The 17,049-nt window shown below is 44.4% G+C and overlaps 1 protein-coding gene across 4 annotated transcripts in view; it reads right to left on the minus strand.

Annotated features, from left to right (window-relative positions):
• The window catches only part of STAU1 (staufen double-stranded RNA binding protein 1), a 383,483-nt gene that overhangs the window by 45,783 nt on the left and 320,651 nt on the right, over positions 1–17,049 (minus strand). For 2 of the 4 annotated variants that reach the window (XM_078651853.1, XM_078651855.1), the window contains one exon: positions 8,046–8,138. In XM_078651853.1, coding sequence (XP_078507979.1) covers positions 8,087–8,138 — 52 coding nt within the window. In that variant the 3' untranslated portion in view covers positions 8,046–8,086. The remainder of the gene's footprint in view (positions 1–8,045; positions 8,139–17,049) is intronic. The other 2 variants (XM_078651856.1, XM_078651854.1) reach the window with 1 other exon arrangement.

Below are 17,049 nucleotides of genomic sequence, written 5' to 3' on the forward strand. Positions count from 1 at the left end.
CCTCCTTTGATGACCTCTTCCTCTGAACCTAATTGTTTGCACGGACCGCTGGTCATCCCTTAGCCCGAGGATACAGTTTATTGCCCACTACTGTATGCACTCGCCTCTCTTGAAAGTGGCCACTATTGATCATGACCACCCCACCCCCTGAGATTCGATCAGGAGCACACATTCCAACGGAATCAACAGCACACTCAGCTGCATGACAGCCCCCTCCTATTGTATGGAGGATAAGGGCCCCTACTGTAGCCACGTGTTGGAATATCTTCGTACTTTACAATGTCTTGATTGTAATGAAGGATGTGTGTGTGTCATAAACCTGTGTATAAAAGACGAAGCCTCAGAGAAACTTGTTAGAGCACCTCCCGAAGACACTATGCGAGTGTCCCAAATGACATGCTCTCCTCATGAGAAATAAACCTTTTTTTGTCTTCCTGCTTCCAGTGCCCGTCTCTTTATTTGGTAATTATTCAAGATGGAAACGAAGAGTCGCCCTGCACCAGCAGCCTGGGCATCGGGTGCGATATGGGCTAACTTTTCAACAAAGGTGGTGGGTAGTATGGTTTTAGACAGACTTGTAACCTGGGCAGATGAAAATAACACCCTAGCTGAGGTACAATATGGATTTCGCCCAGGGAGTTCCACAGTGGAACAATGTTTACACTGGTATAAGGTTTTAAACAAGTACACTGTGGGTCGCACCGGCTCTATCCACCAAGCTTTCAATCGTGTAAACAGATCGAAGCTTTGACAGATGATGTCCTCTATTGGCATGGACTAGGGTCATTGTTTTGTTTCTGATGGACCTCCACAGAGGAGAAGGTCCTCTTGGAGGCAAAAGCAGACTGCCCACAGCTGGGTAAGCGTAGCCTGCCAGTTCTCTAATATGCAGATGATGCTGTCCTCATGGCGAGGACAGCTAGTGGGTTACAACTCTTGAACTCTTTAGTCCATTTTATGGACAAATCAGCCTTTTGTCCGACTCCCCATGGGAAATCTTCTGCATCGCAAAGACTCTCCCCAAAAACCCCCATTGATGGCGCTCTCACCCGCTGCAACGAATTGGCAGAATTCTTTCACAAGAAAATCCAAGATATAGATATATCACCTTCCCTCTCTCTGCTTGCCAAAACAACCCGTCGCTTATGGATATCACTCCTCCTTGCACTAAAGCTCTGTTGGAGGAAATTCCCCTAATGGACCGTAAATCCTTAGAAACCATCTCAGTCCTAGCTGCAATCCTTCCTGGAAGACAGGTCTTTTCAGGTCTTCTAAGGAAATACTATCTCTCAGCGCATGTCTCTCAGCTGCGGTGTTCCTCAGGGTTCTTCCCTGAGCCCTACATTATATAATGTATATATGAGCCAGCTGGCTGAGATAGTCCGTCCATTTGGTATAAAAATACTCCCATACGCTGATAACACACAACTTGTTGTGGCCTTAAACCATCCGGAAAATTCATCCTCTGGCCTGGGCCCCAGTCTGAGGAAGGTGGCTAAGTGGATGGAGCTCTCCTACCTGAGACAGAACAGAGCAAAGACAGCGTATGCTTCTAGGCAACTCTCTCATCTTCAAACCAGGGTTATTGTGGCCAAACTGTCTCGGCCCTGCTCCTGCACCTGCACCAAAAAAATCAGATCAAATGTCTGGGCATGTGGCTGGATCACTCCCTGAACTTTGAACATCAGGCGGTGAAACTATCGGCCACTTTTTATGGCATTCTTATGAAGCTTCGCAAAATCCTCCCTCTTCTTTCCGTCCTTGCCAGAAGGTTAATAGTCCAGGCCAGCACTGAAGTCTCTCGATTGGCGGCCTGTATTGGAGAGAATTAAGTTTAAAGCGTGGAGTCGCATAGTGTCAAATGGCGCAGAGTGGAATAGAGTTCCGTTGTGTGCAGTGTCTTAGCGAGCGGTGGTGCAGTGTAGATTATGGTGGCTTAGAATGCATTGGCGAGGAGTGATGCAGAGTAGAGTGGCATACAGTGCAGTGGCATGTAGTAAAGTGGCAAATAGTGCATTGGCGTACAGTAGAGTAGTGCAAAGATTAGTGCAATGGCAGAGTGGAGGGGTGCAGAGTTGAGTGGCGGAGAGGTCAGTGTTGCAGAGTGGCACAGATTGCATTAGCGTGGAGTGCAGTGGTAGAGTGGCATAGAGAAAAGTGGTGAGAGGTATAGAGCAAAATGATACAGAGTAAAATAGAAGGGCGTGCAGTGGTGCAAAATAAAATGTTGAGTACATGGCGTATAGCGTCCTGGGATAAAGGGTTGCCGGGTAGAGTATAGTGGTGTGGAGTGTTGCAGTGTAGATTAGAGTGCATTGGTTTTGAGAAAAGTGATGTAAAGTGCAGTGGTATAGAATAGACTGTTTCAGAGTGGAGTGGTGCACGGTAGAGTTCAGTGGCCTAAGGCGCTGAATAGATTAGAGAGGCACAGAGTGAACTGGCATAGAGTGCACTGGCGTAGTGTGAATTGGCATAGAGCGAGGTATAGACTACAGTGTTGAAGAATGGTATAGAGTGGTGTGGTGTAGAGTGCAGTGGTGCATAGTAAGAGTAGTGTGGGTTAGAGTGCATCGACAAAAAGCAGAGTGGAGTATAGTGAAGTATGCATGATGTGGTAGAGTAATGCCATTACAGAAAATAGAGCATCAATTGAAATTACCATTACATTTGCACATACATGCAGTTTTACGGATAAAAGTATACAGTGCACATAATGTGTAGAAATATATCACCTAGTGTACTGATTTGTTTTGATCATATTAAAAAATATTTGTTTTCCATCACACTTCAGAATTACCAAAGAAATTTGCTCATTTGTGCTAGTCTAATCTGATATATTCGGAAATATCTCCATACTATATTAAAAAGACATTTACATTTTGCATAGAAAAAGAAAAAAAAACATTGTACAGCCTTCTTCAAGTACACCCCATTAGTCCGAATGATCATATAAATCTTCTCACTTTGAAGTCAGAGAAAGAAAAGTAAACACCGAGCTCCTTGGAAGACATTTGACCTACTTCTCTGAATGCACAGCAAATGTGACAAGGTAAGAACAAGATTTAAAGGCCTGTTTATAGAAATCAAACACTAGTGGAAGAATACAGTATATAGAGTTTGGGCAATGCATGGGACGAACTTGAGGTGGACAGCCTAAAACAAATAAAGACAGTAAATGCAAGGCAAGCAAATGTGAGTTAAAAAATACAAAGCCAATGGTAAGCAATGGGTGGAATGCATTCTCAGGAGAGCTTTTAGAGTGTCCAAGATTTCGTGAGCAAACCAGACAGCTGCACTGTCTGGTAGGCTTTGACCTAAAAAGCAGTTCTGAACTGCAGCCGGTACCTGAGTCAGGTTAGACCTCTAACTGTTAAAATACAGTGCGTTTAATTAAGATCCTATAAATCACAACTAGGAGCACATCCCAATCGTTTTTCACTATAAAGTATCACTGCTTCCTCTTGGAGGACAAAGCTCTATGGTCCCCCAAGAGGAAGGCTTCCACTTTCTCCTGATAATCCTTGATCACTGACTGAAGCAAAGTGGCCTTACTGGTAAATGGCTGGTGAAGATGCAGTTGATAGCCATTCTGAAGATCGTGTGCACCCAAGAGTGGTTGGTAATCTTGAAGCAATAAAAGTGAGTTCCTTTACACTTTGGTCCTCCATTTGATGGACAGGTACAGAGGTCACTCATCCCACTACCAGCCAAGAAGCAACTGCTTTGTTCAACAGAAGTCCCTTGGATGACTGCTTAGAGAAAGTGAACCCTCAATGAGTCTTTGAACATTTCTTTGAATTATTAACACATTCACTCTCCCAATGATATGCTCATGTGCATGACTGGTTGCGGACAACAATTCACAGATTTTAGGGTTAAAGTAAGACTGCACCCAATGGGTGAGGGTCACTGTATAAAGTCTAATAGACCTGTAACTGGGACCCTCTTTTACCACACCATGTGTTCATGTGCTGTTGTACAAGCTGCACAAGCCAAGATGTGTGCCTACGAGCAGGATGAAATGGTATCTTCAAACTCTCCGTTCTAATACAGGGTTTGCAGCAAGTCCGCAAATTTCTCCAACATAGATGTTCCACAGAAAAAAGCATGTGAATCTACCCCTCAATTGATTAGCTTTTCTCATCTGATGCTAGTACATGGAATGCACATCAGGGTGCTGCTAAAGTAAGCCACTGACACTCAGTCACATGTGAAAGCAAGTGACGCTGCTGTGCACTGGGATTGAGGGCACCCGAAGATTTGAATCACATGCATTATGTCTGACAGCTTATGGGCACTAGACATTTTACCCAACTGTCCTAACTTGGCACAAACATTGTAACTATAACCTGAAAAACAGAATAATCTTATCAAATTAATCTAAAAGGACTGGGAATGCTTTGTGGATTTCAAGCGGTTAGTAGCTATGACTGGAACTAAGTAATCATTACTCCAATCACAGGAAATGTTGGATGAGAAGAGACTACAGCTAGAGCAAGTAGAAACCAAACCACAGAAAGGCGTGGGGAAGCACGCTTCTTTGCATGATTAAGGGACATTGAACTAAATGGGATCACAAGTCCATTTTAATCTTGTTGTAAAGTTTATGTAGGTAGAAGGGATCTGGTTTGAAGATGGCAATAAAGAACCATGGAATGCTTTCGACCCCACTATTGAACTTTACACAGTTGGGGATGTTCAGGGGATCCTATGTTTATCGTTGGAAACGTTGCGTTTCCAGTTAAAATGCTGGTGGCCCCTTTTCCTCCCTTGAGCACCATTTGGTGAGGTTATATTTGTACATTACTTTAGGCAGACACAGGGTTGCGCCTATTAGGGCCTAACCACCGGTTCAGGTTTGTCATAACATAACTGAATGCCGTTCAAAGAGCAAAAGTTGTGTTGTTACTGAAACTCCTTTGCACACTTGAGATCAGCCCATCTTTCTTTCTGGGCAAAATAAGAATGAAGATTGCCTCCCTTCAGCTTATGGTAACAGTGGTACGCTAGATGAGTTTGTTCAAAAACCCTCCAATTATTCTGGGCTGCACAGAAGAGCAGAGAATTCTTCCTGCTGTGAATTCCTGTTGAATGGCATCTAAACATGCTATATTCTTTCCAATGAATATTTTTCCATAGAATGAGACTTATTCCTGCTTTGTGCGGGGACGGTTTTGAGGAGGATATGCAAGTTTGTTAGTTGTAAAACCAATTTACATAAACAAGTGTTGAATGATACTTTAAAGTTGTCAATGTCACCTCCTTAAAAAGTGCGAAGGAGGAATAGGAAGAGGCGCAAATCCTGAGACCCACTAAGTCCACCTCATTGGCATTCAGCCATGACAGGCCCTGTTGGGCTGTGACACCGGTCTCAATTCTTGTCAACCAAACTCGTGATGTTGATAGCATGCCATCATCTCACCCTCAGCAGAGTAATTCTGCCCATGTTAGCAGTGCTCTAGGGTATTAACCCCACATTCATAATAGCAGTCCTATCAGAGTTACTCTCAAGGAAGACATACCTTATTAACATGCCTGCTTTGAGGATGAAGAGTACAAGGCCTATCTGGAGATGCAGCAGTGGCTAACTCAATTGGTAGCATATAAAACATTTATCATATCATTCCTTTTAGAGTTGCTCTTAAGAATAAATACGAATGTCAAGTTGGGTAATCTAACAATTAACTTTTTAATTAATCATAGTACATCTAACATGATGATGAGTGATTTAAGGCTATCCCCAAACATTAAAGAAATGTTAAAGGCAACAGCTTTCTGGTTATCATCCCGTCGGTGGTACGGTACACAGATCAGTCCAGGTACAGGTTTTGCATTTTGTTCCTCCAAAATAAACAGCACTTCGAAAGAATAGTCCAATGCTGCTCTATTGAAGTTCAGCGCTATGGGGCCAGTTGCGTTGCTACTGGCCTGATCTGCTCTGGCACCAAGTAATTCAGTTCGATAATTTAAGTAAAGCATTCCTATAACATACTTTATGTTTCTTGGCATCTTGTATTGTTTTTATATTGGTCTTGGTTTGAAGCCCAGAGCTGGGATTGAAACGTATGATCTTTACGTTTGGGAGCTCTGAGCACTACCTCCTGGGCTACAGAGGCAAACTGTATCGGAATAAGAATAACCATGCTGCTGGACTGTTTGCTAGAAGTAGTCGGTGCATGTTGAATTTGTGTACCTGATTTCGCAAGTTAGATAAGTGTGTAACTTTTTGTGGAAGTTGCACTGTGCAAATCAGCGATAACATAACTTTATTCTACTCCGAAGTTTCCTATCATGATTGGCAAACCTTCTGAACATTCTGCATTTTGCTCTTGTGCTTCATACTAAAATGATGACAGCTTTTCCAGAACTGAACAAACCGAACACAATTCTCCAACTCTTTAAAGAGTTGGGGGTCCTTTTCTGAATGTGGTCTTCTTGTTGAGCAACACAAGATCTTTTCAGCGTGCTGGTTTAGTGGAATTGTTCCAGGGGTGGCTGTGCCCAGGACTGCCAACAGAAAAGAATATGTCCAACATGGGAAGCACATTAGGCTCACCTACTGTCCACACCACCAATCCCTAAACTGTCAGAAAATAGGGGCCCACAGAGCCTCTCACAGAGGTGTTAATTAATTGCCTGTGACAATTTCCATTGCACGTGGGATGGTCAGCAACATCTGCAGATCACCACCAGAGCAAGACTTCCTTGAAGGTGTGCTACCCATCATATTCTGCCAACTGACATTGGGCAGAGAGCACCGATTAGAAAGTGAGGCGATTGTGAAATGAATGGTCCCTCCTGGAGACATTTAGGCTGCCAGTGTACCTCCCACTTCACATATTCAAGTAAACCAGTCGGGCGTTCATAGCCGTTGCACTTGGCACAGTAAAGACGTGTACTGCTACTTGGTTTAATTCAAGCCTCACAATTACCTGTACTAGATTCCAAACAAATTTCGAATGTGAAAAAAACTGTAGCACAACTAAAAGATTTGCAAAACACCATTGCACAGCATTAGCACAAACCCAGGTAGGACCTGGAGAAAGTGACAGGTGCACAGAACCAGTGGGATATTGGTTTCAAATTATATAAATTCTTTTTTTCCATAAATAAGGTAACCGGTATGCCTTTCATACTTTGGAGCACAGCAGCTTTATTCAGGTCCATAGATTACAGAATATTTCAAATTTACTCAACTGTCAAGCCAAGGTCGTTGACATACAAGTTATGAACAAATAACTACCTAAAACTCACATTTTGGAGGATTAACTTAACATATTTAACGTCTGTGCTGCTACTAGCTATCAGAACTCCCCTCCAGAATGTTCGCCGAGTTTGGGTCCAAGAGCTAATGCAAACCTTTTTAACCATCACACATCCAACACTGCATGTACAAACAGTTTATTTCAACTGTGTCCCTAGTGAATAGAGCCTCTACAAGACCTAGAATACAAGACACACCTACACTAGCACAAGGATTTTTAAAGGAGAAAGCAATAACATATGGGTGCAAAGTATATTTTATAAAGTTTGGCAGCAAAGAAACAAAATAGTAGTATGTAGAAAGCCTGACCAATCGAGCGACTACACTAAAGTTACTGCCATTTCTAATTCTATTTCGGCATTATTTACTGTTGCTCGAATTGCAATGACTGAAGCTGCAATTTTACATTGATTTCCCAAATTATTTATTTCCACACATTTATTTTTAAATAAGGACGAACTGCTCCTTCCTCACCATCACTCCTTTGTTACCAAATATTGATACTCTTGTTACTTTTTTTGTTCACTTTTTCCCTATGACTGCCTCCCATGAGTCTTGCGTTTACTTCTGGTGGTTGTCTCCTAAGCTTTTGTTCACCCACTTTAGTTCGATATGAAAAATGTTTGCACGAAAAATGTAGCCAACTGTAAGCTTTGAAACATCACCAGCAAATCGGTGTTCTTTGATCAATATATTTGTATTGCAAAGTGCCCAGCCTTTATTTTCACTGTCTAACACATCAGACTTGTCTTCTTTATTCAAAAAAGAAAAGAATACATACAACAGGATGCTCACATTGCAGGAACCGCCAAGATCATGTTGCTAAAGGTAATCCACACTTTCTTTACATTGGGATTTTACAGATTCATAGCCACTGAAAGAAAAAAAAACAATGTATTACTTTTTACAAAGGTGGCCTCTTTTGCTTTCGTCAAAAGTGAAAATACTGAATACAAAATATTTTATTATAAAAACAAATGTGATGAGTAAATATGTTATGTTAAAAACGCTTATATAGCGCATGGCTACCCCAGCAACAGGGCGTCCCAGCGCTTGCAGACAGTTTGAAACAAAACAACTTGGCCCCAGGAGAGAGCGTGTAGCAATACTTAGGAACCTTAAGTAAGCGGAAACAGCCATGTTTTAATTTGCTTTCTAAATGACAGGTAGTTGTTAGTGGCACGCATCTCCAGGGGGATTGAATTCCACAGTTTCGGAGCCAAATACCTGAAGGAACGGCCACCAGCTCTGCTCCTTCTGATTTTGATGGTACAGGCGAGGTGGAGATCCGCTGAACGGAGAGCACGTATGGGAACATAGGAGGAACACAGACCCTGCAAGATTGGGGGGCCAGAACAATGGAGGATTTTATGAAGTAGACAGGGGGCTTTAAATTGAATGCGTTGTGTCACCGGAAGCCAGTGTAAACGCCGCAGAATGTGAGACACATGACAGTGTTTGGGCAGAGCAAACAAAATACGAGCAGCTGCATTTTGGGCCCTTTGGAGACATAACATGTTAGTGTGTTGTGGATATCAGTAGGTGGTATATTTGTCATCCACATCTAGCCAACCAGGACGATACAGAACACTGCGTGAGTAAAGGAGAAATCAAGGCTTGTGTCTTTTAGGTAACCTCCTACAGTAGCAACTGTTTACTGGGCAAGCTATTTTCCAAAAATACCAATTTGTCTGCAAGCATAACCAATATAAATCAGTATTCAAGAAAGAAATATCGACAAAGGTCTGGCTATTTTCTAAGAGAAAGTGTTTCTTTATTGATAAGCAAATTTGTGGAGGGGTTGTGAGGGAGGGGGAGTTTGAGAGTGAGCCGACGATGGGTTAGATGACTGACTGCATAGATAAAGGAAAGTGACCAATCCTTCTAGGTTTTCAATGAAAAGTGACTGCAGAATGAACCTTTTTTCTAGAAATAAAAAAAACAGACAAATAATAAGCGAATTCAGAGATTAAGAAGACAGGCTGTAGATGGGCATTTGAGATTGTATAGGGACATAGGTAGCTTCAATTGGTGAACTTATGATACACAATAATAAATATGAATAGGTGGCCATACCAGCCAGGACATAGGGAAAGGGGGTCGGGAGGCTATCAACTTCAGACGTGCGGGTTGGTTAAATTGGTTTAGGGTTTCTCCCGTCTTAGGCCACACTAAAGCAGTTACCCAGTAACAGCTCTGAAATTCAGCAGGGAGTGTCACCTGAATTACAAGAATACATTGAAACCAGCTAATAAAAGTGAAACATGTCTGGATGGAGCTCCTAAATTATCATTACACTTTGTCACATCTATTCTATTCGTTGTCACTGGAGTGGGGTGCTGCAAGCAGGTTAAAGTAACTAAATTGTATCAGCCTTAAATTAGAGCTCATAGATACGGTCTTGTATTTATTACAGGCTATCTTTCATAAATCGTTTGGGATATCTTCCCAGTCCCACAGAACAAATTACTTCCCTTTAGTAACACGCTTTCTAGTGGTAAATCTATCTAATCGCAAACTACTTACATCCTGAAATTCCCTAGATGCCAGACAAAATCCGGAAAACTCAAAAGCAGTGCTTCTGAGCACCATACACTGAGTCGTGTCACTTACACCAGGTCACAAATTTGTTACAGCAACCAGATTAAATAGACTTCGTGTATGGACGTCTAGCAGCAAAAACAGCAACCAGGTGGTAGATTGAAAGCAGAACCGTCCCAGCTGCTGCAATAGAAGATCTTGCTGAAGAGGTAGTCTAAATCAGGGGACCGACGTTCATGCACAGAAGTTCCTGGTAGCGGACTATCCTGGTCCAATCTGGAGCCACAAGGACAACTCTGGCCCAGTCATTCCCTATCTTCTTTAGCACAAGAAGGATGGTGTGTAGGAGTACCGTGTTCCACTCCAGCAGAAATGCATATCAGAGAAGAGTTTTCACAAGAACTCCAACTCGACGGTAACTAAAAGATTCAGTCAGGATGTTTCAGCAATCGCAAGATGCACAAGGGGTGCAGATGCCACTCGTGATGCACCACCGGCTGAACTTATCAATCCTGGGGTCAAAGGGCTCTCTCATCTATGCTTGTTGAAGTACCACATAGCAGTGGCTTTGTCCGTGAGAACTTGCACCAACCGCCCCTTTATGATTGGCAGGAAGGCCTTCAGCACCAGATAAATGGTCCACAACTCCAACAGACCGCTATGGTGCTAGGTTTCTGCTGGAGACCAGAGTCCTCTGACCTTCTCCTGCCCCAGATCTCCTCAAAGTGTTGCATCCGTTACCATCATCAGGTTTGGTTGGGTAACGGAGAGGGGTCGGCCACAGGTCCAATAGTGGTCAAGCAGCCCCCACTGAAGGTCTCTTGCAATCTCTTACGACATCTGGATTCAGTACAATTGTTTATGGGTTCATTGGGATGGTCAATTCCCCTGCAAAGCCCACATATGCCACCATGAGCAGTAGCCAAGCAGGATGCAGGAGGGTAACAGGTCAAGAAACCTCAGAGTGGTTCTCACTGAGATAAAGGACTGAGGTTAAAACAAAGGGATTATAGCCCCAATGTCCCATTGCAACAGTGGGAAGGCCCTGACCTGCAGTGTTAAAGGCAGCTCCTATAAAGGGAAGCCTCTGCGAAGGAGTCTGTTACAATTTTGCTAGTTGATCGAGAACACAAACAATGTCAGTAAGTTCAGCATTGTCCAGAGGCAATCCCACCTTCAACAGTCAGTCTTCGAGGTAGGGAAAGGCTGGTATCCTCAACTTCAGAAGGTGGACAGTAATTACCACCATCACTTTTGTAAACACCCGAGAGGCGCTGGTGAAGATGAAGGCGAGCACAGCAAACTGAAAATGTTCCAGGCCTACCACGAACCGCATATACCGTCTGTAGGACTGCAGGATGGGTCCAAGGCCAACATCCATTTGCCCAGATCTAGAGCAGACCTGTGGCAGCGTGAGCATTTTGAATTGAACTCATTTCGAATTTTACCTTTCGTACAGAGGCATTTGCAGGATGACGACACAAGATAGGGTGAAGCCTCATCCTTCTTAAACAAAAGAAAATAGCGAGTGTTACAGCGTGCCCCTACTTTACAGTCCAGAACCATCTTGATGGCTCCTTTGGAGAGTAAAACATGCACCGCATGCATTAGAATCGACAGGCACTTCTCTGAGAGACCCTCTAATGAGGAGCATGGCAGAAAGAAACAGTAGGGTATAGCCATGCTGAACAATCTGGAGGACACATCTATCAGATGTGTTGGATTGCCATCCTCTGAGAAAGTACTGGATTCTGACCCCCATAGGGTTCGCGGGTGCCACAAATGGTAAGCTAAAGCGGCTTGGAGGCTGTTGCCGCAAAAGAGGGGGACAGGGAGGATTGCTGCCCTTGGTGACCTGCTCATTACCTACCAAGATCCACATCTCTGTCCTGGAAAACACTGTAGTGATTGCCGAGGGGGCTAGAACGACTGGTGCTGCTTGTACACCAACCCCTGGATTAGCCTATAAATTTCTTTTACTGATGAGAAAACTGTTTCTGTAGGCCTCAAAGACCCAGGGCACCGTGCCATAGGCCAAGTCTCATTATAGTGTTCTAAGGCAGAATCAGCCTTCTTGTTGAAAAGCAGAGAGCCATCGGAAAACATAGCCATTAGGCAGACCTGGGTGTCTCCTAAGAAACCCATGGGTCGCATCCACGCATAGCAATGGAGCACTATACTGGTGCTAACCAGTTACCCCAGACAGTTTGGCCAAATCTAGAATGGTTTGAGCCAAGGAGGTTTTAAGTCCTTTGGGCCTGCTAGCAAGATATCACTGGCAATGTCCCAGAAGGCATGCATATATCTCCCCAGTAAACACCCAGCATGGACTGTCCACAATGCTTGGCTACCCAAAGAGAACTTCCGTTTTCTAAAGGCCTCAATCCTCTGCCTCCTTGTTTTGGTGGTGGAGGGGTTCATAGGTAATACGTTTGAGTTTACCTTAATGGTGGAAACCTTGACTGCCAGCCGTTTGTCAGACTTTTGTGTATATTCACAGGTGTCCAAGAACAGGGCTTCGAATTGCTCATAAATGTGTCAGTAAGAGTTTCAATGATTGGAAGCTCAGATGTTGGCCCAGGTTGCAAAACTTCTGCATGGACATTTGTCTTGGCTTGTGCAGAAAGCAGCTGTAGGTCCAGTACCTCAGTTGCATGTTGAATTACCACAGCAAAGGAAGTGCTCTCCTCTGCACGTCCACGGAGAGCTAATCATCATTATGACTGTTTAAATCATACCCATCCTCACCATCTAAATCTAGATAAAGGAGCCTCTGATGTAGTTGAAGCATAGATTCAGATTCACGATGCATGGCGACCCTGAAACGGATTTAGAAAGTGAACTCTGTCTGGGTCGAGTAGTTGCCGGTACGGGGTTCGACATCAGAGTCAGCACCAGGTTATCTGTTTAAGGAGGGACTGACACTGTTTTTGGAGCCAGGGTGGAAGTCACCCAAAGGGTTCAGATGAACAAGTTACTTCCCTTCGGTAATGCCTTATCTGGTAGAGACTATTACCCGCAGATTCCTTACTATAGAATATTCCCCAGGAATCAGACTGGATTTTGACATTTTTGGGGTGAGCAGAACACCTGCTTGTAAGTAGGTGGCATTGTTTGGCTTCATGTGGCATCATCCGCGGCAGCAGTGACATGTGCGGTGCCTATATAAGCTCTACCCCAGGGCGCTGAATTCAGTTTCTTTTTGTGAATTTCCACACCAGAAGCACGAAGCCACGAAGACCAATGACCACTAGTGCGTTAAACCAGGGTCCTTAAAGGGGAAACCGTAACCTCCGATTGAGCCTTCTTGTCGTAGATTCCTTACGGATGTATGTCATTACAACGCATGCTTTTACAACACATGCCATTACAACGAAACTTTTACAACGCAGGATCCATTACAACACATGCCATTGCAACGCATGCCATTACAACGTAGCTGCTGATGTCGTTGAAGCATAGATTCAGATTCACGATGCATGGCGACCCTGAAACGGATTTAGAAAGTGAACTCTGTCTGGGTCGAGTAGTTGCCGGTACGGGGTTCGACATCAGAGTCAGCACCAGGTTATCTGTTTATGGAGGGACTGACACTGTTTTTGGAGCCAGTGTGGAAGTCACCCAAAGGGTTCAGATGAACAAGTTACTTACCTTCGGTAATGCCTTATCTGGTAGAGACTATCACCCGCAGATTCCTTACTATAGAATATTCCCCAGGAATCAGACTGGATTTTGACATTTTTGGGGTGAGCAGACCACCTGCTTGTCAGTAGGTGGCATCGTTTGGCTCCATGTGGCATCATCCGCGGCAGAAGTGACATGTGCGGTGCCTATAAAAGCTCTTCCCCAGGGCGCTGAATTCAGTTTCTTTTTGTGAATTTCCACACCAGAAGCACGGAGCCACGAAGACCAATGCCCACTAGTGCGTTAAACCAGGGTCCTTGAAGGGGAAACCGTAAACTCCGATTGAGCCTTCTTGACGTAGATTCCTTACGGATGTATGAGCCTTCTGGTCGTAGATTCCTTACGGATGTATGTCATTACAACGCATGCTTTTACAACGCATGCCATTACAACGAAACTTTTACAACGCAGGATCCATTATAACGCATGCCATTACAACGCATGCCATTACAACGTAGCTGCTATTACAACGCATGCTATTACAACGTAAGTATGGGTAAGTAATTTATAGTGTAAGTGTTGGATAGTGTAGGGGTTAAAATTACGATTTTAACTCCAGGGGGGCGTAATAGTAGGGTAAGTGTTGGATGGTGTAGGGGTTAAAATTAAATTAAATACTTACCCATACTTATACTGTTATGAAAAAAAATACTTACCCATACTTATGTTGTAATGGCATGCGTTGTAACAGCAGCTGCGTTGTAATGGCATGCATTGTAATGGATCCTGCGTTGTAAAAGTTTTGTTGTAATGGTAGTGCATTGTGTTAGTTGCGTTGTAAAGGATGTTTCCCTTCCCGCAAACCCTCAGGGTTTTTTTTTCCCCCAATGCATAGCAGATTGTGTTGTAGAGCACTACCCATTGTAAAATGGTACATTTCTGCACAGCCTTTCCTTTCTTCGCTCCTACGTACCCCACGAACAGTTATTCCTCCACCAGGAACTCTTCTGCACCGTTAAGGTAGAAGGAAAACACTCTTTTAGGGTCCAGTCGATGAAGTCTCTCCTCTTATTTAGATGGGTGAGAAGAAGTGTAGAAGGTATGCAGAGTGATGGACTGGCCTACATTTAAGTGTGTTACCAACTTCGGAAGAAAGGATGCTCCGAGTCAAAGGACCAATGTGTCTGGGTATATGTTGAGGTACGATGGATTTGTTGACAGTGCCTATAGCTCACCGACCCTTCAGGTAGATGTTATCGCCTCTAGGAAGACAGTTTTTAAAGCCAGGGAGGACTGTTGTGTAGTTGCTCGAAGGGAGCGCCCATCAAAAATGTGAGAACTAGGTTGTGGGCCCACTGCTGCATAATTAAAGGTGCTGGTGGGAACATAGGTTTCAGCATATTTACATAGGGAAATTTGAAAAACGATGGCTGATTTGTCAACCACAGAAATGCTGAGACGGTAGGTATCTTTTCAATGTGCCCAAAGCGGTGCCCTGCCAGGGTAAGAATAAACAAAAGTAACTCGGAAAGGGTTGCAGATAGAGGGTCCACCTGTTTATCTGTACACCATGCCACAAACTTGCTCCAACGTCAAGCATATACCGTCTTGGTGTAGGGACGCCTGGATGCCAAGATAGCATTGCAGACTTCAGGAGAAAGGTCAAAAGCTGTCCACTATCGCCATTCAATATGCATGCATGAAGGAAAAGCGTTTTCAGGTACAGGTGCAGAACCCTACTGTGATGCTGCGAAAAAGATCATCCTGATAAGGCAGCCTTATCGGAGGACCCGTGATCATGCTCAGCAGCTCGGGAAACCAGACTGTGCCAAATCCGGAGCCACAAGAATGGCTTGGGCTTGTTCGATTCTGATCTTCTTGAGAACTCTGGGCAGGAGTGTTATGAGCGGAAAGGCACACAGGAGGTCGGAGCTCCACTCGCATCAAAAAGCATCTCTGAGCGAGAGTCGCGTTTGGAAACAATATATTCGTCACAGACGTCTCATGGGACTCGCTTGCGTAGAACACTATGCATAAAAATCTGAAAAGCCCTGTATTATTTTAAAATTAATTATGTTCCACAAATTAATTGCAACACTCCTTTATTGTAGGATACCCGATCTTGAGAATACTGAAAAGAAGCTACTGGACTCCCAAATTAATAAAAATATATATCTATTAAATTGCAAAATTCAGCATGGTGGTTGGAGGGCATGCTACAGGGGTGTAGAGGCTGCAGCTGCTGGATAGGGGGAATGGGATGGACTGTCTCGATTCTGGCTGGCTGTTCTTCGGGGTCTGTGGGAACTACGTCCCCAGCCACAAACAGATTGTGCGATTTGTTGGCCATGGGGGCTGGGTGTGTAAAGACACGGTTGAAAGCTACTTTCAGCACAGAGTCCGCCTTCTCTCCAAACATAAGGAAGCCATCAAGGGGCATGTCCACGAGTGAGGCCAAGACATCCCCTGCAAAGCCAATGGCTCTAAAACAGGTGTGACATCTAAAGGCCCGCGGTGATTAAATCGCTCTACCCAGGGAGTCTGTTGTGTCCATTCCACATTTGATGGTGAATTAGATTGTATCCCTCCCATCAGCAATTGCTAGCGAGAATATAGCTCAGGCCTCCTCAGAGACCCTGAGCAGTACTTTCACAACAGAGTCCCAGATGGTATAAGAGTATCAGCCCATGAGGCACGCTGTGTTCCCCAACCACAGTGATAGTCTGGCGGAAGGCAAAATCTTCCTCCCAAGGGTATCAACCCTTTTGGATTCCCCGTCTGGTGAAGTGGTAGGGAATACGCCGGGTTGGACTTTGGAGGCTTAAGCCACCACGCTACCAGGCTGGGGTGCATTGTGAGGAAACTGGGTTCCCGTGAAGTGGGGCAATTGTCCTATGCACATGAGCCCCTGTGCAGGTCATGGACCAGTCTCCAAGTAGGATGTCGGTAAGGGCTTCATTGAAAGTAGTAATGGTCCTGTCTGCCAGATCCTCAAACCAGGGGGCCTCAGACTCTTTTAGAGAATGGTATACATAAGGATAAGCAGGAATTCCTTTTGCAGGGCAGGGGTCGGTCTGGCTTCCTCACTTAGGGAGGAGCAGAGGCGACCCAGGTGCAGGCTCCAATGCAGAGCTAGGCCTCAAGTGCCGACCACACCGCGGCTCATCTGAAGACTTGCGCAGTGAAGTCGAAGATCTCTTTGATGACTTCTTTTTGTGGGATTTACTCAACTTTCCCAACGATTTGGAGTGGGATGACTTTTGCCGGGTAAGAATCTGCGAACTATCTCTGCACCTTCCTCTTGACTGAGATCTGGAGCAACGTGGAGACAATCGACATCAGGGGACAAGGAGCTTGAGGGAGAGCTCCCTCAGAGCCTTAGGATGGATTGCATGGCTATCCTTGCATGTCTTGGTGTCATCAAATGCGGGTCCGTCACCAACATCTGTTGGATGACAGGCACTCCATGGCCTAAAATATGCCTTTCTGGAGAACATCCTTCACACCGGGAGACAAAGTCTTGAAAAAAATTATTGCCAAAGAGTTGAAAAGGGTCTGTCAAGAAACACTGGAGGTAGCTCTTCTCCGAATCTGCACTGACTGGTGCAGAAAGAAAAGAA

This window comes from Lissotriton helveticus, chromosome 7, assembly GCF_964261635.1.
Source record: "Lissotriton helveticus chromosome 7, aLisHel1.1, whole genome shotgun sequence".
In the NCBI taxonomy this organism is placed as follows: domain Eukaryota; kingdom Metazoa; phylum Chordata; class Amphibia; order Caudata; family Salamandridae; genus Lissotriton; species Lissotriton helveticus.